General features: G+C 54.7%; 6 protein-coding genes across 6 annotated transcripts; all 6 read right to left on the reverse strand.

The window, feature by feature from the left end:
* Positions 1-668: 668 nt before the first annotated feature.
* On the reverse strand, positions 669-1,766 carry LMJF_16_0190 (conserved hypothetical protein; the record flags this gene model as incomplete). Its single annotated transcript, XM_001682045.1, has 1 exon — positions 669-1,766. One exon carries the CDS (start codon positions 1,764-1,766, stop codon positions 669-671), a length of 1,098 nt encoding a protein of 365 aa, XP_001682097.1.
* A 1,947-nt stretch (positions 1,767-3,713) lies between these two features.
* LMJF_16_0200 (mitochondrial ornithine carrier protein-like protein) lies at positions 3,714-4,616 on the reverse strand (the record flags this gene model as incomplete). The annotated part of the gene is made up of 1 exon (XM_001682046.1): positions 3,714-4,616. One exon carries the CDS (start codon positions 4,614-4,616, stop codon positions 3,714-3,716), a length of 903 nt encoding a protein of 300 aa, XP_001682098.1.
* A 3,915-nt stretch (positions 4,617-8,531) lies between these two features.
* Positions 8,532-9,683, reverse strand: LMJF_16_0210 (mitochondrial ornithine transporter 1-like protein; the record flags this gene model as incomplete). The annotated part of the gene is made up of 1 exon (XM_001682047.1): positions 8,532-9,683. One exon carries the CDS (start codon positions 9,681-9,683, stop codon positions 8,532-8,534), a length of 1,152 nt encoding a protein of 383 aa, XP_001682099.1.
* Positions 9,684-10,847: 1,164 nt separating this feature from the next.
* On the reverse strand, positions 10,848-11,243 carry LMJF_16_0220 (hypothetical protein; the record flags this gene model as incomplete). The annotated part of the gene is made up of 1 exon (XM_001682048.1): positions 10,848-11,243. One exon carries the CDS (start codon positions 11,241-11,243, stop codon positions 10,848-10,850), a length of 396 nt encoding a protein of 131 aa, XP_001682100.1.
* Positions 11,244-15,769: 4,526 nt separating this feature from the next.
* On the reverse strand, positions 15,770-16,297 carry LMJF_16_0230 (protein tyrosine phosphatase-like protein; the record flags this gene model as incomplete). Its single annotated transcript, XM_001682049.1, has 1 exon — positions 15,770-16,297. The coding sequence occupies one exon, from the start codon at positions 16,295-16,297 to the stop codon at positions 15,770-15,772; it is 528 nt and encodes a 175-aa protein (XP_001682101.1).
* Positions 16,298-18,801: 2,504 nt separating this feature from the next.
* LMJF_16_0240 (histone acetyltransferase-like protein) lies at positions 18,802-21,093 on the reverse strand (the record flags this gene model as incomplete). The annotated part of the gene is made up of 1 exon (XM_001682050.1): positions 18,802-21,093. The coding sequence occupies one exon, from the start codon at positions 21,091-21,093 to the stop codon at positions 18,802-18,804; it is 2,292 nt and encodes a 763-aa protein (XP_001682102.1).
* Between the last annotated feature and the right edge of the window lie 351 nt (positions 21,094-21,444).

Consider the following 21,444-nt stretch of genomic DNA (forward strand, 5'->3'; position numbering starts at 1 on the left):
GTCAGACAAGCACGGATGCACGCCTCGCCATTCGACACATGGAAGTACCGACGGCGATCCTGCAGACTACCGAGGCATGCACGCGCGCGCGTATCAGCTGCGAAGCGGGAAGCAGGTGCTGCGCAGTGGTAGCGGTGAGAGGCAGGCGTAGGGGCGTGAGATCGAGCACAGGGATCCTCACTGACGCACAGGCGCACCCTTGCTTCAACTCATTCCCGCTCTCTTTTTCTCTCTGCGTCGGTCGACGCTTACGGAAAATCATCAGAAAAATAGTGCAGCCCTTTCATGCTTTAGCGTGTGTTACTCGATGAACAGATGGAAGGGCAGGTGGGTGGCGTAGAGCACGACGCGCGTAGACTCGAAGTAGGGAGCAGGGAAATGGCATCAACGACTTCCGGGTGCCCTGCGGCTTGTCTCCGTCTGCCTAATACTGCGGCTGTGTGTGTGCGTGTGTGTAAGTCACTCCCCGTCGCCCTCTCTTACGCGCTCCGATCACGCACGCCGCATTCACGCGTGCGGAGACGAATGTGCGAGGGCAGGTGCTCGATAGACCACAGAAAGAGTTCCTTGCACTCCCACCACTACCAGGCACAGACAGAGACCCCGCGCAGCGCGTTGCTTCCCTCCAGCAGCCCTCACACTTTTCGGCCTTCGCCCACCCCGAGCCGTCACGACAGACGCCAGCCTGCGATGGTGGCAGTGGAAGCACCAGAGGACGTATCTCGCCTGGCTGCGCCTTCGGCCGTCGGGGCAGGACCGGCAGGGGATAGCGTGACGGGTGCAGCCTCGTTGCCCTTGTCTGCCACACCGCCGCCCTCGGTGCTTTCGCCGTCGCCGTCCGCATCGCTTTCGAGGTCGTGCAGAAGTGCCTTCATGTCGTCTATGGTGACGGATGGCGGTGGTAGAGAGGCTGCAGACACACTTGTCTCCACCGCTAGTGTCGCTGTGCTCGCTCTCGCCGGCTGCCGCTGTCGTGGTTTACGGAGTGCGCTGGCTTCGGACAAGGAGGTGCCCTGTTCCTGTTGCATGAGATACACCTGCCGCTCCTGCTCTAGCCAGTACTGCGTGAACAAAAACTGCAGCACCAAGCCGCAGACCCACCGCAACTCCGACGTCAGCGGCAGTGCCCCGTGCGCCACACGCTGACGAACCTCCACCGCCTCCTCAGGGAAGCCGATCTCGCTCGCGCGCTTGCGATACGTGTCGGCGGCGCCGCTCGCAAAGGAGCCGGTCATGACATGCACGACGCGCGAAATGGCGGCGCCGTAGCACATGCGCAGTGGTCCATCTTTCAGCGCGTCCTCCTCATCTTGCAGCATCGCATCCAACAGCACCTCCGTCGACTCCACGTAGGCCGGCAACTCGCGCTCCTTGCGTGCACGGTGGCGCCACACATGGATGGTCTCCAACGCACTCCGCTTCTCAGCCGCTGTGGCGTTCATATCAAACACCACGCGCTTCACCTCCGCCCACTCACCCCAGTCCGCGCCGAAAACGGTAGAGAAGATGGCAGGAGTGGTTCGAGCCGCGGCGGTGGCGCTGTCCGTGGTGCAGTCGTCGAGAGCCGTTGCGGTGGTGGCCCGCTCGGCGGGCGACGCGTCGCCGGTCTCCGTGAGCGCTGCCACGCCGTCACTGCGCTCTTTGCGCTTCTTGGGAGCATCGAGGTCGCCAAGCTCTTCGAGCCCGCGGCGGATGCGGTGCCCACGGAAGCGCCGCTCTGCCAACGCCTGACGGCGCTGCGCCTCGCCCACGTGAGATCGACGCATGACCACTGTGGAGGCAGGCAACGCAAGGGAGGAGAGTCCGTGAGAGAACCAGGGCGTGTGCGCGTGCACTGCCAGGACAAAGTCCAGCGGGCGGGTCCGAGCCTACACGTGTGCCGAGTAGCCGACGCAGAATGCGGCTCCACTTGATGGCTGTGGGGCGAGTCTGGGTCGACTGTGAAAGAGAGGCGGCAGGTTTGGCAAGTAAGGACGCAAACTGCTGGAACACGTCCCCCATACACGGCTGTGTCCCGCCTCTTCTCCGCTGCCCTTGGTCGCTATCCTTCTTCGCCGCTGTGCCGCGCGCTCCTCGTAATGCGGCAGCACAGACACACGCGTAGGTGAGCACAATGAGCAACGCCAGTGGTGCGGCACAGATAGAGCACACGCACAGCCAGGCAAGCACGCCCTCCCCCTCCTTGGCTCTCGCGAGTGTGAGAGAGTACGCAGAATGTGCGGTGATGGCAGTGAGCCCTCCCTCCGCTTGAGCTGTTTGGTGTCACCGACGCCTCGGGGCACGCAACGACACGGTGCACCGCGGACGTGTTACTTGGTGTGACTGTGCGCACACACAGACACAGAGGGAGAGAGAGAAGGGCGGAGAGAAGAGACGGACAGACAAGAGTGGTGTCTACTGCAGCGCGACAAGGCATTCCTCTTGCGCAAAACAAAAAATGAGGTCCCTCCGAAGTCTGCGTTCGGGATGCACACACGCACGTGCCACTCGCGCGCACCTCCATCACCTACATCCACACAGGATGAGCAAGCAGCGGGGGAGCTGTGCGGAGGCGGAAGCCGCGCAAAAGCACGGCGACAATAACATGGAAGGAGAACGCCACAGAAGCGGCCGAAGCATGCAGGCCACCAGATGCCGCTGCAAGTCCCGATCACTTCCTTCTCCCAACCAAGGAAAGGAGGGGATGTCGGCCAACCACAACGAGCGCAACCGAAACAACAGAATACGTAAAGGCGGCTGTGCGAAAGAGCCATCATCCTACCCCGGCCTGTAGACGGTGTTGGCAGCAACACACTCAGCGGCGCTCTGCGAGGAGGCGGCACCGGCCACCGATTCGGCGACAGCAAGAGGTTCTCGTTCACCAACACGGGAAAGAAACTTCGCCAACTTCAACCGGGAACACTGCGCGACACCCACAAGCACAAGCGCGCTCACCTCCGCCAAATCACTTAGCGAGAACGAAGCACTGCCCGTGCTGCATCGCGTCCATCGAGCTGTCATGGCGGCATGGCTCCAGCGCCACTCGACCTCCCCCCACACACACACACATACATACAGGGGCTGTCACAGGCCCCCGTCGCCTCGTGCAATGGCAGCCCTGGACACACGCGCTACAGCAACGCAGCGACGCAGCGACCCTCTCATCCGAGAGCACGGCCTCTGCCCCAAGCTCTGTCGGCGCACCCACCCGCTCCGCAGGTCGCCGCACAGACGCTCCCACATCATGCCGGTCGCTACCTCGTGCAATTCCCCCCCCGGCGTGGCGCAGGCCCCCCCACACACACACACGCCAGCAGTAGGCAGTGTGAGGGCCGGGTGGGATACGCTCGAGGCGCATGGTCGCATTGCACACCACATAGATATGACACAAACGTGCTCACACTGTCGCCGGTCGCCGCGACGCACAACGCCATCCACGACCGGACCGCGGACAGCAGCAGCGATGCATCGCACTCACCTCCCCCCCTCCCTCCCCGTACGCCGTCGACACTTCACCCTGTCGCCAAGAGAAGTGGCTCGACACTGGCAGGGATAGAAGAGGGAGGAGGGGCTGCTCGACTTCTCCACACAGAGCCGGTGTGCGGAACACTGTGATATCGCGCCCTTAGACACTCCCCCCCCCCTCGTCATCATCAGGCGGTGGAGAAAGGTTCAACAGGCGCAGATCTACACCGAAGCAATGAGCCGACACACCGTCAGCTGCGCGTCGAGCACTATGAAAATGTTGGGCCACGCCCACTCACCGTGGATAGCACATCTGCCATCAGTGGAGGCTCAGGGGACAGCGCGCGGTTGCAGCTATCAAAGACGCCGAAGATAACTGCGTTAGAGGGGAAGGAACGGGCGGCTGTGAGGGTCCAGCCTCGATAGAGGGCGCGCAGGCCTTCCTTCTGATACACGCGCGTCATCGTTTCCCAGAGGCTCAACTTTTCGTACGCGGGGTCTACTTGGATACGGGTCTTGACCACGTCAGAGGGGTAGAAAGCTGTCCAGAAGGCAACGCCGCTGCAACCACCAGCGATCATCAGCTTCCACAGTGGCAGGCTCTGCGTCGGTACGCCCTCTGGTGTCATCCAGCTCTTCAGCGTGTCGTACGTGCCGCACCATGCCACCGAGCCGGGCACCTCGCGGCAGAGCATGGCAAAGCCGCCCTTGTAGAGCCCTTTGAAGCCGCGCTCACGAAGAACCTGCTGGGCACAGTCCAGCGAGCCGCGGTACCGTCGCTGACCCTTGGAATCATCGGCCTGCATGCGACACTTCACCAATTCGAACGGTGTCAAGCACACCGTCGCTGCCACGCCGCTGCCGCACCCGCCCAGTAGAATCTGCGGTAGAGTGGGTCGATCACCTGCACCGATCAAGCGCAGCGTCCACTTGTACGTCGCGAGCACCCACGCATGCTCGAAGCCGGAGGCAACGAGGCGTGCCGTGACACCGCGGTAGAAACCGATGACACCATCTTGTCGAAACAGCTTTGTGGTGCAGTCCGCGTAGCCAGCGTACCGCGTGCCGCCGTACGTCTGCAGGAGCACCTTGATGGTGTCGAATGGGTGCTCGATCAGCACCCCTGCACACCCGCCAGCGGTGCCAGCAACGAGATCGTTCCACAGACTCATCGCCCAGCACCCTTCACCCCACACCCGAGCAAAGAAACCCGAGCCGGTCACGGTCCGAAGACGGCTACAGGAGAAGCGGCACCAGAGGCAGTATTGCAGACGTCCAGCGAGTCCGCTGGGGAGTGCCGCAAGGGATGGGTAGAGTTTCCACAGTGAGCTGTGTATACGGCCGTGCTTGCAACAGTCACATCAACGTCGACAAGAATCAATGAGCACGCACACAAACAAGGAGACACGCGCTGCCTGCCACGATGAGCACGACAGCGGCGCCCCTGAAGTCCCTCTGCAGTGATTCTCCGTACGCAAGCCAAGTCAATGCGGGCGCCAAGACAAAAAGAGGGAAGGGCAGAGCAGCGCTCGGCATCCGCCACGCTGAAGGGGGCCTGGTAAAACAGCAAGAGGAGAGGCGTACGAGCGTCTCAGCGAAGCTGTGCTGTGTCGCACAATCACAAGCGCAAGACGGACCGGCTTCCGCGCCGATGACAGAGAAAGGTGCTGTCAGGGATCGCGCGCCTGCGTGTGTGTGTGTGTGTGTGTGTGTGTGTCTGCGTCTCACTGTTCCACGCGCGCAGGTTGCGCCGGCATGCTGCAGCGTCGGTGGCTGTGCCCATGCGTGTGCGTGCGCGTAGAGGGAGAGGGAAGGAATGGCGGCGTTGCAGTGAGACCAAAGTTACACAATAGACAGCACGCGAAGCGAGAGACGGTGTAGAAAAAGTGCCGGGGGGCAGCTGGCCCTGTGAGATGAGGAACACTCACAGCGCAGACAGCGCGCACGCAAGTGCCTACCATGAGCACTTACTTGATGCATCATCTTCTTCGTCTGTCATAGAGCACGCCGGCAGCGCCCCACGCTGTTGCGCTCAGCACAGAGACCCACACCACGGGCTGGTGTCCTCCCATCACGGCGCGTCGGGGAAAGAACGTGGGGCAGGGCCGCGTGTTCTGCGCGTCCCTCTCGTTTTTCTTGTTTTTGTGTTCCAGTTCAACAAGAAGACGGTAAGACATGCGTGCACCTCCACCCCTCCCCTCACACGGGAGAAAGGGAATTCGTGAGGTGAGCGCGCATGAGCGAGGTGGCACTCGCTGTGCGCGCTCAGCGAGATGGGCACTGTGCATGCGTGAGTAAGCGAAGCGGTCGTATTCATGTGCATTGCGTGTCGCGACGCTCTAGGAGACAACACAGTCCAAAACAAAAGAAAAATAATCGGCTCGTACACACACACACACACAGGCAGTCCAGGGCTGGTGGGCGGAGAAAACAAGAGTGCTGAGAGCGGAGGAGCCGCGCAGGTCCTCCGTTTTCCACACTTTTTCCTGCATGTGGTGGTCTCTGTGCCTGTCTGAGCGCACGGGAGTTGGAGAAGAGATGCGCGCGGCACCGCGGCAGCGCCCATACATCGATAGAGGGAAAGAACACTCAAACAAGTGGGATTTGTGGAAGCGTGTAGGTCACAATAGGGTGAGAGGTCTTTCGTGGCAACAGCAGCAGGCGTTGCCTTTGACTATTGCCCGCTTTCGTGGCAAGGCGACGTGCCGCACGACAACACCAGCATTGGGGGAAGGGGGGTGCGTCCGGTGGGTGATTGCTCATCCTTGGCAGCACCTTTGTTTTCCTTGCCACCCACCCACCCACATACCCATCGCCCTCCCCCCTCCCCGACACACACGCACACACTCTCTCATGGCACAAGACGGATCGGTGGCCGAAGCGCATGCGTGCTTGAGATACATGACGGCGGACTCGACGAGCCCTGTCTGTGTGTGCGTCTGTGTGTGTGTGTGTGTGTCTCAGTCATACAGCAAACAAGCAGCCGCCGGGAGACGGACAAACAACAGAGAGAGAGAGAGAGAGAGAGAGCGACGTTTAGCAGCACACGCCCACAGCGGCATGTGCAGCCAACACGAAAACTGTTAAGAGACCAAAATGAAAAGAGGATACGCATCGCGCCTTCACAGAAACAAATATATAACGAGAGGGGAGAGACAGACCAGGTAGCAAGAGAGAGCGAGCGAGCGAGCACGCAGAGAACAGCATCGACGAGGATGCGCACACGAAAACCTTTCTCACTGAAAATGCGTCGCACTCGTATACGCTGGCGGTCAAGACGATGCACGCGGTCCCGCGAAAACGAGGTGGAAGGAGGGCCTGTGCGTCTTGTCTGCCACCACCACCACCACCACCACCACTCCTTTCTTCCCCGAAGTGTTTGGTGTTGACGCACAGTCTCTATGATTTAGTGAAGAGACGTGCGAGGCGTGGCACGGCGTATCTCGCCGCTCTGCTTATGAATTCCTTTATCGCACCCCCACCTGCAGGAGCAGCAGCAGCAGCAGCGGCACTGCTGACAGAAGGTGCTCAATGTCGTTAAGGTAAACAGGAGGCAGACTTACAACGTCAACGTCACAGCACGTCGTCAGGGTCCTTTCTCGCCCTCTGTGAACGGGTGCACTGCACGCAGCCGATGACCTGAAGTTCGGGGCAATGAAAGACACAAAACAGCCCGAAACGGAAGAGGGGGGGTGGGGGGGGCGAACAGACAGACGTCGGGCGAAGATCGTGAGAGCCGCGCGGCGAGCGGTGCTGCAACGCAGTCTTCCCGCCCAAAACATCGCTCAGATCAAATGGAAACAAAGAGGAGAGGCAAACACACGAAAAAAACATAACGGAGACGTCAGCGGTGCTCATGTCGCGGCAGCGGGGGGATGTGTCGTGCGCCGATATACACACACACCTATACATATACATGTATGTGTGTGTGTGTGTTAGTGTTAGTGTTAGTGCGTGTGGATATCCAAAACCGTGCTCCCCCTCTCGGCCTGTCTGTGTATCGGTAGATGGGTTCACTGGGCACATGTGGTCGCAAGATGGGAGTGTTCAGGAAAAGAGCGTGCGCGCAGAGCGGCTGTAAATTGCGTTGTGCACACCTGTTATCCGAGGCCGCAATAGGCAATTCACTTCACGTCACTCTCCACACCCAACACGCCTGCGTCGATAAGTGAGGCTGGCGTATCGAGCCGTCTTTCCAACTGTTTTGTCCCTCCCTCTCTCTCTCGCGATTTCGGTTTCTGTTGGTTCGCCGGCGCTTGTCAACGGCACTCGTTCATTGTTGTGAAGAAGACAGAGAGATGGAGCGAGAGAGAACGGGAGACACAGAGGAGGAGGGGTGGGGGTCCCCCGCTTGCGCGACAGCCCGATCGTCGGATGGAGGGGGGGGGCGATGGTGGCGGGGAAGACGACGCAGACCAATAGCAGAGAAAAACAGCAGCCCTGGGTGGTGGTGGCTGCTGCACTGCAGAAAACGAGAGACTCTGAGAGATGTAAACGAGATACGAGGTACTGCGAAGCGCCGATGCAGAACAAGCTCCGAGCAGAAAAGCAACAGCTGAACAACCACGACAAGACGGCAAGAAGAGCTGTCGCGGAGAAGGGCGGAGGTTGAAGACACGGCCAGGGTCACGACGGCAGCCGCAGCAGCCGCAGCCCGCGCACGCGCACAACCGCTTGCGCAGGCGGCGCTCGGCGAACAAAAGGGAGGAGGGCCATACGGGAGGAGCAGCAGCAGCACCAGGTGATCTGTTACACGGCCGCAAGCAGCTGCACCAAGGCCGCGACAGTGCGCGCGCCCGAGGCGCCGCCGACGCAAGCAGCGACGGAGACAACGAGAAAAAGAGAGTCGCCACAGGTACCACCAACGTTTGTACGGACACCGAAAGGGGCGGCGGTGGGCGGTGAAGAGAGTCGCTGGTGCCGTTCGCTCGACGTCAAAGACGCGAGCTTGGAGGACGAGTGAGCGGGGACGGTCCGAGTTGGTGCTCGTCCGCTACAGGGCAGGGAAAGAAGCTTGGAAGTGCCATTATGCCCCTGAGTGTGTGTGTGTGTCCCATGACCGCCACAAGTGCCAGCACTGTTTGCCCTCAGTAGCGGTGAGAAATCAGCTTCTCTTGCGGCTCACAGGCCGCGCTCGATGCCGACGCCGCGGCACTGTCGCGCGCAAGCACACGATACACGGAAGAGAGTTCCCGCAAGGCGCTGCTGCTGTGCTCGTGGGTGGTGAAGACGATGCTGCTCGACAAGAACGCTCGCACCACCGTGACGCCCCAACCTCGGAACAGCGCCTCCACTCCTCCGCTGTGGTACAAGCTAGCAAGCGTCCTCGTAAAGCCTTGCTGTCGCGCTGTAGGACAAACCTGCATTTTCGTCTTGGCCACGTCGGCCGGATAGGCGATGCTCCAGTAGCAGCACCCACTGATTCCGCCGGCGAGCATGGAGTGCCAAATCGGAGCAGCTTCGCCATCGCTGCGCGATGGGGCAAACCTCTGCGCCAGCCACTCCCGGCATTGCTCATAGGACACAAAGTACGCCATGTTGCCCAGCACAGCACGCGTCATAGTGCCGGTCACCCCAGTGTAGAGACCACGCAAACCTTGCGACGCCACCAGGTGACGAGCGAGGCCGCGCACCGTCGTATGGCGCCGCCTCCAGTACGGCCTGGCGCTCTCCATCTGCATGTTGCACTTGAGCATTTCTACCGGCGTCAAGATGAGCGACACGGCGAGACCCGCACACGCCGAGGCTTTCCAGTGCGCCGGCGAGCTCCACACAGACACGTGCGGCTGCTGCTGGGGCTGCTCATGTTTGCCGTGCATTTGCTGATGCCGATGGGATCGTGCCTTGTGATCACCCGGAGACCCCGACAACCTTGGCCGCTCTTGCTCCTGGTGCTGTAGCTGCTCCTTGCGCAGAAAGTGCTGCAGAGATACGTTGTAGACCGAGAAGACAACGGCGGCCTCGGCGCCCTGGGCTGCGAGCGGCACACTCAGGCCGCAGTAAAATGATCGAATACCGCCGCGTTGATACAGCTGGGAAACGCACTGCCAGTACGTCGCCGGCGCGGCAGCGCTCAGGCTGCTCGCTGCCATGACTGCCGTGGGACTGTAGCGGCGGGGCACGTTTGCGCACCTGCTCACTTGCATGCGCGTCTTTACGGTATCGAGCGGGTAGTCGAGGAGAACGCCGGTCATACCCGCCACGGTGCCCGCCGTGAGGTGGATGATAGCGTCCGTCATATGCAGCCTTGAGCAGCACTACGCCTCGCTTCGCCTTTCTTTTATGCCCTTCCGTAATGCTGGTCCTTACGCGGCACCACCGCCTGCTTCGCTGGCGGACCGCTGCGACGGTTGTTCCGCAGCACACCGCTTGCTTAGGATGTAGTGGCGTTTAGCAAGCGCACATGTACTCGTGCGGCCAGTGCTCGCTGTGTAGCTACGCATCGATATCGGTGTGGAAGGCGAGAGCAGCGCAGTTAGTTCTGTGGCCGCGCAGAGAAACACGAAGACACACACGCGCACCGCACACCTTCGGCAGAGAAATCGTCTTCTATGTGATTGTGAGCCTACGCCGGGTCGCGGAGGGCAGTGGCACGTAAACCGTTGATTGTGGTCCGTCAGTGGGTCCCGTAATGGATGGCGCGTGGAAAGAGAGGTGGGGTGAGAGACGTTAATGCTTGGCTTCCATGCGAGGGCAGGTACGAGGTGAGCAGCAGCAGATGTCCGTGAAAGCGGGCACGTCGGCAGAATGCTGAATACTGAAACCAACGCCGAGCAGAATTACCACCGACCATACAAGCGCGTACGCGCGTGGAGAGAGGCGGAAGGAGGGGGGTGCAGCGAGTTTGCGCACGTGCGGCATGCACAGGTAAGCATGGAAAAGGGAAGTAGGCAGGATTGTGAAAAGGCTTGAGATAGTGTGATGGGGGCGCCTGGTGCACCCTTGCGGCGAGCAACACTGCAAACTAAAAAGAGGGGTCGGAAGGAGAGGCACGGAGCTGGACACCGCACTGGTACGCTCCCGTACCGGTGCCCTAACCCGCCCTTTCACTTCACCTACCTTGTCCCTTCGGGCCGTCATAGATTTTGCGAGTGCGTGTACGTCCGCCGCTTCCCTCCCACTTTTTCGCACGATCTCGCCAGCACAAAACAGTTCGTCTCCCACATCTTCATCGCGTCCTTCGGAGGGGGACGCGTGCGCTCTGCAACGCGCCAGGCGCTTCGCATGATCACTAATTAGCAAGCCAACCAACTCCAGCGGAACTGATCAGTCGAGTCGCATGCGCACTCCTCACGCATGACGGCTCAACATCTAAGTCGCAAAAAGCTCGCAATTCTCTCCCTGTGCGTGTGTGCGACGGCGGCGGATGTGATGTGCCGCCGTCGCACACACGCACACCCATACTACGCGTGCGACCGCTTACGCTTTTGCGGCGCACCACCGTTTCCATGAGCATCGTCGCCGTCCCCCTCGCTCCACTCGCTGGAGTTGATGCGGACACTGGCACTGTCAAGTGTGCCAGCGGAGCGCTCTTCTTCGCCACCGTCGTCGACGGACCACCGCGCATCATCCTCACCGAAGAGCGTATAGCACTCCTGCTGTGCGCCGGTGATGAAGTCGAGCAGATCGGTGTACGCCCCCACCTGCTCATCCGTAGCGACGATCTCACAGTCTTCGCAGGAGCTCGCAGCGTACAAGTGCGGCTGGTGTCTCAGCTTCTCCGTGTGCGCGGCGGAGTCGTAGCGGAGCAGTGTCTTTGGCGGATAAAGGTGCACCACCTGCAGCAGTGCATGCTCCATCGGTGCCGCCAGGGGAGGAAGGGACGGAGGGCCCCTCCGTATAATTCCCTGAGAAATCGAGAAAGGAATGCGGAAAGGAGAGGGCGAAAGGCTTGCCGTGGGTAGCTGCCCACGCTGCTGCAGGCAAGGGCAATGTGCACAGGCGATCCAGAACTTGCAAGAATACACGTCGGCGTGCGCCTGTGTGCGGAGGTAAGTGCGCGTGGATCGTCGGTGGTGGTTTGTGTGTGTGTGTGTGTGTGTGTGTGTACGGCGAGAGATAAGGACGGACGGAAGCAGCTTGTGGAGGAGGGACACGATGGTGACAGAACGCAAGAAACGCAAAACCCCGTCACGAGATGAAGCGCTGCACGCTTCCCTTGCAGGAAGGGGGACGGTGGGTGGCGAGTCCTCACAGACGCGCGCACACGCAAAAGGCAGAACGGCGCGCACGCGTACACGCTCGAGCACCTGTATTGGGAACGCCCGCCAAGCCTGGCTGGTGTGTGAGAGAAAATACATTACGCACGGCGAGAGAGAACGAAGAAAGACGAAGAGCGCAGCGCCGGTGAAGGCAACCGAACGAGAAACCCGCTGCTCTCACCTTGCCAATGACAAACTGCCGGCAAGAGCACCGCTCCTGTGCCACCTCCCGTTCTCTCGGTATGTGGCACAAGTGCGTCGCTGAAAACGCCGTTGCGTATCCGGCTCTGTGCAATACCCCTCTCACCCCCCTCTCTCGCTCCCTCTCGAGGTCTCTTAACCAACGAAATACTGGTGCATTCGTTCGTTTCTTTCCGCTTGCCTTCCGCTATGTTCAAGGACGGGACGTGGTCTGCGCGCCGACGGCGGCATTTTTTTGACGGTGCCGGCCGCCAGTGGACCGGAGCGAAGAGGGGAAGAAGCGAACAAAGCAAAAACAAAGCACTTATATATACATATACATGTATATACACTTATACATATACATATACATGTATATACACTTACACATACATATACATATACATGTATATACACTTATACATACATATACATGTATATACACTTACACATACATATACATATACATGTATATACACTTATACATATACATATACATGTATATACACTTATACATATACATATACATGTATATACACTTACACATACATATACATATACATGTATATACACTTATACATACATATACATGTATATACACTTACACATACATATACATATACATGTATATACACTTATACATACATATACATATACATGTATATACACTTATACATATACATATACATGTATATACACTTACACATACATATACATATACATGTATATACACTTATACATACATATACATGTATATACACTTATACATATACATATACATGTATATACACTTACACATACATATACATATACATGTATATACACTTATACATACATATACATATACATGTATATACACTTATACATACATATACATGTATATACACTTATACATACATATACATATACATGTATATACACTTATACATATACATATACATGTATATACACTTATACATACATATACATATACATGTATATACACTTATACATATACATATACATGTATATACACTTACACATACATATACATATACATGTATATACACTTATACATACATATACATATACATGTATATACACTTATACATATACATATACATGTATATACACTTATACATACATATACATATACATGTATATACACTTATACATATACATATACATGTATATACACTTACACATACATATACATATACATGTATATACACTTATACATACATATACATATACATGTATATACACTTATACATACATATACATGTATATACACTTATACATACATATACATATACATGTATATACACTTATACATATACATATACATGTATATACACTTATACATACATATACATATACATGTATATACACTTATACATATACATATACATGTATATACACTTACACATACATATACATATACATGTATATACACTTATACATACATATACATATACATGTATATACACTTATACATACATATACATGTATATACACTTATACATACATATACATATACATGTATATACACTTATACATACATATACATATACATGTATATACACTTATACATATACATATACATGTATATACACTTACACATACATATACATGTATATACACTTATACATACATATACATATACATGTATATACACTTACACATACATATACATATACATGTATATACACTTATACATACATATACATATACATGTATATACACTTATACATACATATACATATACATGTATATACACTTATACATACATATACATATACATGTATATACACTTATACATACATATACATATACATGTATATACACTTATACATACATATACATATACATGTATATACACTTATACATACATATACATATACATGTATATACACTTATACATACATATACATATACATGTATATACACTTACACGTACATATACATATACATGTATATACACTTATACATACATATACATATACATGTATATACACTTATACATACATATACATATACATGTATATACACTTATACATACATATACATATACATGTATATACACTTATACATACATATACATATACATGTATATACACTTATACATACATATACATATACATGTATATACACTTATACATACATATACATATACATGTATATACACTTATACATACATATACATATACATGTATATACACTTATGCATATATATACATATACATGTATATACACTTATGCATATATATACATATACATGTATATACACTTACACGTACATATACATATACATGTATATACACTTATACATACATATACATATACATGTATATACACTTATACATACATATACATATACATGTATATACACTTATACATACATATACATATACATGTATATACACTTATACATACATATACATATACATGTATATACACTTATACATACATATACATATACATGTATATACACTTATACATACATATACATATACATGTATATACACTTATGCATATATATACATATACATGTATATACACTTATGCATATATATACATATACATGTATATACACTTATACATACATATACATATACATGTATATACACTTATACATACATATACATATACATGTATATACACTTATGCATATATATACATATACATGTATATACACTTATACATACATATACATATACATGTATATACACTTATGCATATATATACATATACATGTATATACACTTATACATACATATACATATACATGTATATACACTTATACATACATATACATATACATGTATATACACTTATACATACATATACATATACATGTATATACACTTATACATACATATACATATACATGTATATACACTTATACATACATATACATATACATGTATATACACTTATGCATATATATACATATACATGTATATACACTTATGCATATATATACATATACATGTATATACACTTATACATACATATACATATACATGTATATACACTTATACATACATATACATATACATGTATATACACTTATGCATATATATACATATACATGTATATACACTTATACATACATATACATATACATGTATATACACTTATGCATATATATACATATACATGTATATACACTTATACATACATATACATATACATGTATATACACTTACACATACATATACATATACATGTATATACACTTACACATACATATACATGTATATACACTTATACATACATATACATATACATGTATATACACTTACACATACATATACATATACATGTATATACACTTATACATACATATACATATACATGTATATACACTTATGCATATATATACATATACATGTATATACACTTATGCATATATATATATAGATGCATATGCGAAACAATAAAGAGAAAACGAAGACGGAACTAAAACGAGCCAACGTGGCGAAAAGGACGGGCAGGACAGGGCGGGGGCGGGGGCGCACCGGCGATGATGGGGCACCACACCAGTGGTGAGAGGGGGATGGAGGCCCTCTTGCAGATGATGGACGGCACACACACACACATCAGCATCAGCATCATAACCCAGTGCGCCCTCACACGTTGACGCACACACAAGGTAGAGAGAAAGAGGAGGGAGGGGGAAAACACGCGCGCGCACTCTAAAAGCAAAAAAAAAATTAAAATCGAAGATCAACAAAAGGTGAAGCACGTATGCCGCACAGACAAGAGGGAGGGGGCCAGACGCGGAACACGGACAAGCTCTGGCTTTCGGTGAGACCATTAGACACGACCGCACACCAACCTACACCTCTTATGCGGCTCGCTATGCCAGTATGTGGGTAGGTGTGTGTGTGTGTGTGTGTGTGTGTGTGCGTGTGCAGAAGTAGTATGGCTCTCGTACGCCCCCTCCTTCATGCTTGCGCCTACATGATCACGCAGCCCGCACCCTGGTGGCGACGCTTGTACTTGGTGATCCAGTGCATCTGTGTCTGATTAATTGCACCCTTGCGCTTCTCGCGGATCAGTGCGATAGCGTCTAGTGCAGATACGTTGCCGTACTCCACCAGCGCCAGCGCCACCAAGATTGGTGCGCGGCCCAGGCCCGCCACGCAGTGCACGCCGATGGTTGGCGGAGGCACGGAGGGATCCTCCTGCTGACGCGCAAGCTCCGTGTCGAGCAGCTTCAGCCAGCTGTCAAGCACCGCACGCGTCGGAGGCGCGCCGTCGTCGAATGGCCAGCTGTGGACATCAATGCCCCTGCTCTTGACAAGGGTGGCGTCGTAGGTCGGGCCGCATACCCGCACCAAGTGCCGCACGCCGCGGTGCTGCAGCTCCTTGATGTATGTCGGGAGGTTGCTGGGGGACGGCGCGTCGAGGATGAGAAAGTGAAAGAGCACCCTCGACGGCTTCTGCGGGTCGCAGCAGTCGATCAGCGTAGCGTTCACCTCCATGGCTGCAACGTCTTCCGGGGCGTGTGCGCGCGACAGTGAAGGGGATGAGACCCTGAGAAGCGGAGGTGGAAAAGGACGACGCCGGTGTGGGAGAGAAGGCGCCGCGGGGCAGGAGCGCCTCACAAGGTCCCCCTTCTCTGTTTTTTTTGTTGTGGTGGTGGTGGTGGTGGTGGTGGTGGTGGTGGTTAGTTCTTCGACGTGAATTAGCCCTCTCTCGCTCTCTCGTCGACGAAAGCACGCGCGATGATGGCGTCCTTCGCTGGTGCAACACGCTCACTCACACGCCAACGACCTGTAGCCTCGACGCGACTCTATCCACCACACGCGCACCGGTGCAACGAGCACACGAGAGCAACAGAAAAGAGGGGCGCTAAGGGGATGTTAACGAACACCACACAGACGGGGAGAGAGAGAGAGAAGTGGTGATGGGAAGAGACACACAGGGCGAGCGGCGTACGAAGGGAGCGACACAGAAAGAAACGTCTGTGTGCGCACAGGCAAGCGCACTGGAATGCAGCGGACAACGACAACGAGAAGTGCCCGGATGGCAACACGCACAACACAAGAGCACAGACGTTCAGCACACACCGACACAGGCCAGGAAAAGGTGACGTACACCGGTGCGGCTCTGCTCGCCTCAAGGAGGATCAAACAACAGGAAGAAAAAAACAAGTGAGGGAGAAGGAGGGGTGCGGTGTGAGCTGCTGCCGGCAGGCACAATCAACGATGCAGAGCGTCTGGGTGCGCGAGCGCGGACGACGAAGACAGAAAGCGAAGAAATGAAGGAGGGGGACAGTGCATTCGCAACTATATATATATATATATATGTGTGTGTGTGTGTGTGTGTGTGTGTCGCTCAGTGATCAGCTCCTTGACCGCTGCGTGCGCGCGTACAAGTCTGCGTCGCTTTGCTGGGAGCGCGGTTATGCTGCCGTGCCCGTTTCTGTCGTCGCCGATGGCACGGTGATCACATATATCACTAAGCAAACAACAACAGCGGCAACGATCTAAGCCGGTCGACAAGGTCACGCATGCACATACGTTCTAGCGAACAGACACATGCATGCACACCCTCGCGCGCACTTCCCTTTTCAGGAGTGGTAGATGTCAGCCAAGAAGAAGAGCGAGCTCACGGGATTCACGCTCAGAGACAGAGGGAGGGGCAGCCGGAAATCGAGCATGCAGACCTACAGAATATGCATGATACCATGTCCGACGAGCGTTTACGGTGCTTTACAGCTAATTAACAGTACTCGAGGCGCTGCCCCTACGCGTCTGTACCTCCTCAATGCTCACGGCCGCAGGCAGGCAAGCAGGCAACGTTCCTCGTCTCTCACGGCGGGGCTCTTTTCGCTAGGTTATTCTTATTGCCCTTCGTGCTTGCGTCACCTACAAGGGACTGGCTGCTGGCGTTCGTGCGAGTGTACACAGCTTGGCGCGTACGGTGTCTGGTGCACTCACACCCAACGAAAGAAAGGAGAACGCTTCGCGTGCGGAACGACGTGGAGAGAAGCGAGAAGTGATGCGCCGCAGAAGAACCTAAAAAGGAAATGTTCGGCTCCGCTATGTATTCTAGATGGATGTCGATGGATGCACGCGCGCACGTGTGTATGGACGTGAGGTGGCGGGTATGTGCACAATGACGGAGACTTACCTACGTGCGTGATGTGGGGTGTCGAAGCGCAAGAGATAGGGGGTGGAGTCGGAAAAACGCTCACCGTATATCGAGGCAGGAGGACGGGGGGACGGAAGACGTGGAAGCTGCAAGGCGAAACGATGGCAGATTTCGCCGAGACGACGGTGCCACAGGTGGCAACAGTGACGTCAATACGCACGCATGTTCGCAGTGATTACGCGTGTATAGATGTGTGTGTGTGTGTGCGCGCGCGCGTCCATGTCCAGACGTCCGCATGCAGACAAGAGCAGTCCGGAGTCGGAGAGAGAGAGAGAGAAGGGGGAAAGAGGAGGGTAGGTGGTTTGAGGCGGTAGTGCGGCAACGGCAGCAGAAGTTCTGGGAGCCGGCGGAGCCATGCTGCTGCCCGTGGCAACACTAGTTGCGCCGATACTTGCGTGCGAAAAAAGAGCAAATCATAATAACAACGACGGAGGGAGCAGATAGTCCGACGCGGACGTCCGCGCAAGTCGACTTCCGAACCACCTCTGCTTTGGACTCCACCCTCTCCAACAACGTGGGTTTCATATACGCGGCATGCTCCATCAGGATCAACTGGGAGGAGCACCACGGAAACGAGCGAAACCCCTCCTCAGCAGTGTACGTTATGGATGCTTGGGTGGCGCTGCTGCCTTCCCATGTGCTGAAAATGTTTTCGTTGCTCTACTCGATGGGATTACGCTTTAGGGTTCGTTTTCGTGCTATCATCTAAGCACTGCCACGCGCATGTGCACCTCCCCCTCTCCCCTCCCCTGCCGCTGCAGCCCTTCACCACCCCGCCCCGCGCTCCACAAAAAGCTGTCGGCGAAGGACCGCAGAAGAGTTGTGCGATTTACAGAGTGCGCGCTGCTGCTTCAGCGCGTCCCTCCTCGTCGCTCCGCTGCTGCCACTCGGTTTCCTCCCCGCGGCATCGCTTTCGCGCTGACCACCACTGCGCAACGCTGGTGCGCAGCTGGCCGTACCATGCAACCGCCTGCGTCCGCACTGCAGCGAGTGTGACTACGCCGGGGGGCGGTACCCCACCTGGGATCGGTGAGGCTGGCGCCGTGCGATTTGCCGTCACCCGCTGCAGCAGCGCCTCATCGCGCTCAAGAGAAAATTCGAGCGGTTCATCCTGGGGGTCGGTTGTCGGCGCGCCAGTCAACCCATCGCCCACGTCAAGGTTCTTCACGAGGAAGCAGCCACGGTGGGCAGCCAGGAGTCGGTAGCCGCGGCGCTTGTAATACCCGCGGACGCCTACGCCGCTGATGACGGCGATTTGGCTGTACCCTTCCTCCCTGGCGATCGCCTCGGCTCGCTGCAGAAGGCGCTGGCCAATGCCGCTGTGTTGGGCTGCCGGTGTATGCGAACGGCCCGCCTCCTCCACGTAGGTGGGCAGGAGATTGCCGTACACGTGCAGCTCGCGAATCAGCGCGCACGGCAGGAGCTCCGCAAACGGTGTCTCCCAGTTGCGGATGTTCAGTCGCAGGCGCAGGAAGCCTAAGATGGTCGCGTCGTCCGTCGGCATCTCAACCGATAGAAACACCTCCGTCCCTTCGCTTGCCTCGTAGCGCCGCTCCTGCGGGGTGGCCGACTTCAGCTTCTCCGTGACTGCGCTGTCCCCCTTGATTTCACGGCACCGAATGCAGCAGCATCGCTCCCCGCGCTCTCGCAACTTGTGGGCGAGCAGTTGACGCAGGTTTGCCACCTCGACGCCAGCAAGGACGTAGTCCACCGGAATGTCGCGGATGACGCGGTTGATGCGGATCCACGGGTGCACGCGCGCCTTCGCATAGAGCAGCACGTCGATCAAGTTCTCCAGGCCGTAGGGTGTGTACTTGCCGTCCTTGTACCACTGCTCAATCACAGAGAACGGCGTTGTTTGGCATGGGTAGATTTTCCACTGGTCCGCCTGGAGATACGGGGAGTCGAGTACGTCATCGAACATGGCCTTGTCGACGGTGGGGCTTGCCCCGGGCAGGTCCGGCATGAGATGGATGTCGACCTTGAAGCAGCTGTCTTTCAACAGCTTGATGGCGTTGGCGGTGTCCTCGCGGGTAGACTGGCGATTCACAAGGGTGAGAATGCCGTCGTCTGTGTGCTGCACGCCAAGCTGCACGCGAGTGCAGCCGAACCGACGCAGCTCCACGAGCATCTCTGGGTTGATAGTGTCTGGCCGCGTCTCCAGCGTCACTCCAATGATCTTGCACTGCGCGGACTCATTCAGCAGCTGCTCCTGGAGCAGGTCCAGCGGTGGCCGTCGCGGAGCGCGCGGGGGATCAAACATGGTGTTGGCCGCGTAGAAGAGGTCGCGGATGAAGCGCTCGCGATACGGGTGCGGGTAGCTCTCCCAGGTGCCACCCAGCACCAGCAGCTCGACTTTATCGGCGGGGTGCCCGATCGCCACAAGAGAGCGGACGCGCTCTTCGAACTGGCGGTACGGGTCGAACTCGAGGCGATTCGCCCGCCGCACGCCGGGCTCGTTCAGCAAGTAGCTGCGTGGCTGACCCGGCTCGTTGGGGCAGTAATAACAGTTCCACTGGCAGCTGAAGTTCTGCCCGTCCGGGTAAGCGGAGGTGAACACAGTAACGACCAGCACGCCGGACTGACTACGCGGAGCCTTGAACACGAGGTAGCGCTCCAGCACTGGACACACCACAGACGTCTTCAGACTGGGGGACGGCAAAGTCCCAGGCGCGGACGGGGGCGGCGGTGATACGGCGTCTTCCATGTCCGGGAGAACAGCAGCAGCAGCAGCAGCAGTGAGTGCACCAGAAGAGTCACAGCTCTCCTGGTGCGGCTGTACAAGTGTGTTGACGTCATTCGCCGCTTTCATAGACTCGCGCAGCAGGTGCTTGTACCCCGCGAGTAGCAGTGACTTCTTGAACACGCGACGGTACTTCCTTTGAAGCTGACGCTGAGCCTTCTCGATGTCTGTGCTGCACTGCGGCGCAGTCGCCACGATATCTCGCACAAATCGCGACGCCTCCTCCACATCCGCGCTGGAGAAGTCGTTTGGATCCGACTCCTGCATAAGCCGCTCCAGCGTCGGCAGATTAGCCAACTTGTGCTCGATCCGGTTCCAGTGCGCATGCGACTGCGTCCCCGACGGCGCCTCACCCTCCGTGTCACTATCAGAGGACATGACGGGCACACCGCAAGGGCAAGAAAAAGATGACGTGACGGACAGCTAAGCACGTGCAGGTAGGGGCAGCCTCTCCAATGACAAGTGCGCCAGCAACGATGAACGATGATCCTTGTCGCTGCATCTAGAACGGATTATCCGTCCACAAATCTGTCCTCCGAAAGGCACACAGCCCGCGGATGTGACGAGCTCCGGTGAGAGATGCTGCGTTGCTCGCGATGCACGCCTGATCCGTCACACGCGCATGAAGCGGAGGGAGACTCGAGAAAACAGCACCAAAAAAAAAGGCGAGAGAGCCAAACGAGTGAAGTGAATGAAGGGATGGTGCGCCACGCGACGGCACGCCCTCGT

This window comes from Leishmania major, chromosome 16 (assembly GCF_000002725.2).
Source record: "Leishmania major strain Friedlin complete genome, chromosome 16".
NCBI lineage: Eukaryota > Euglenozoa > Kinetoplastea > Trypanosomatida > Trypanosomatidae > Leishmania > Leishmania major.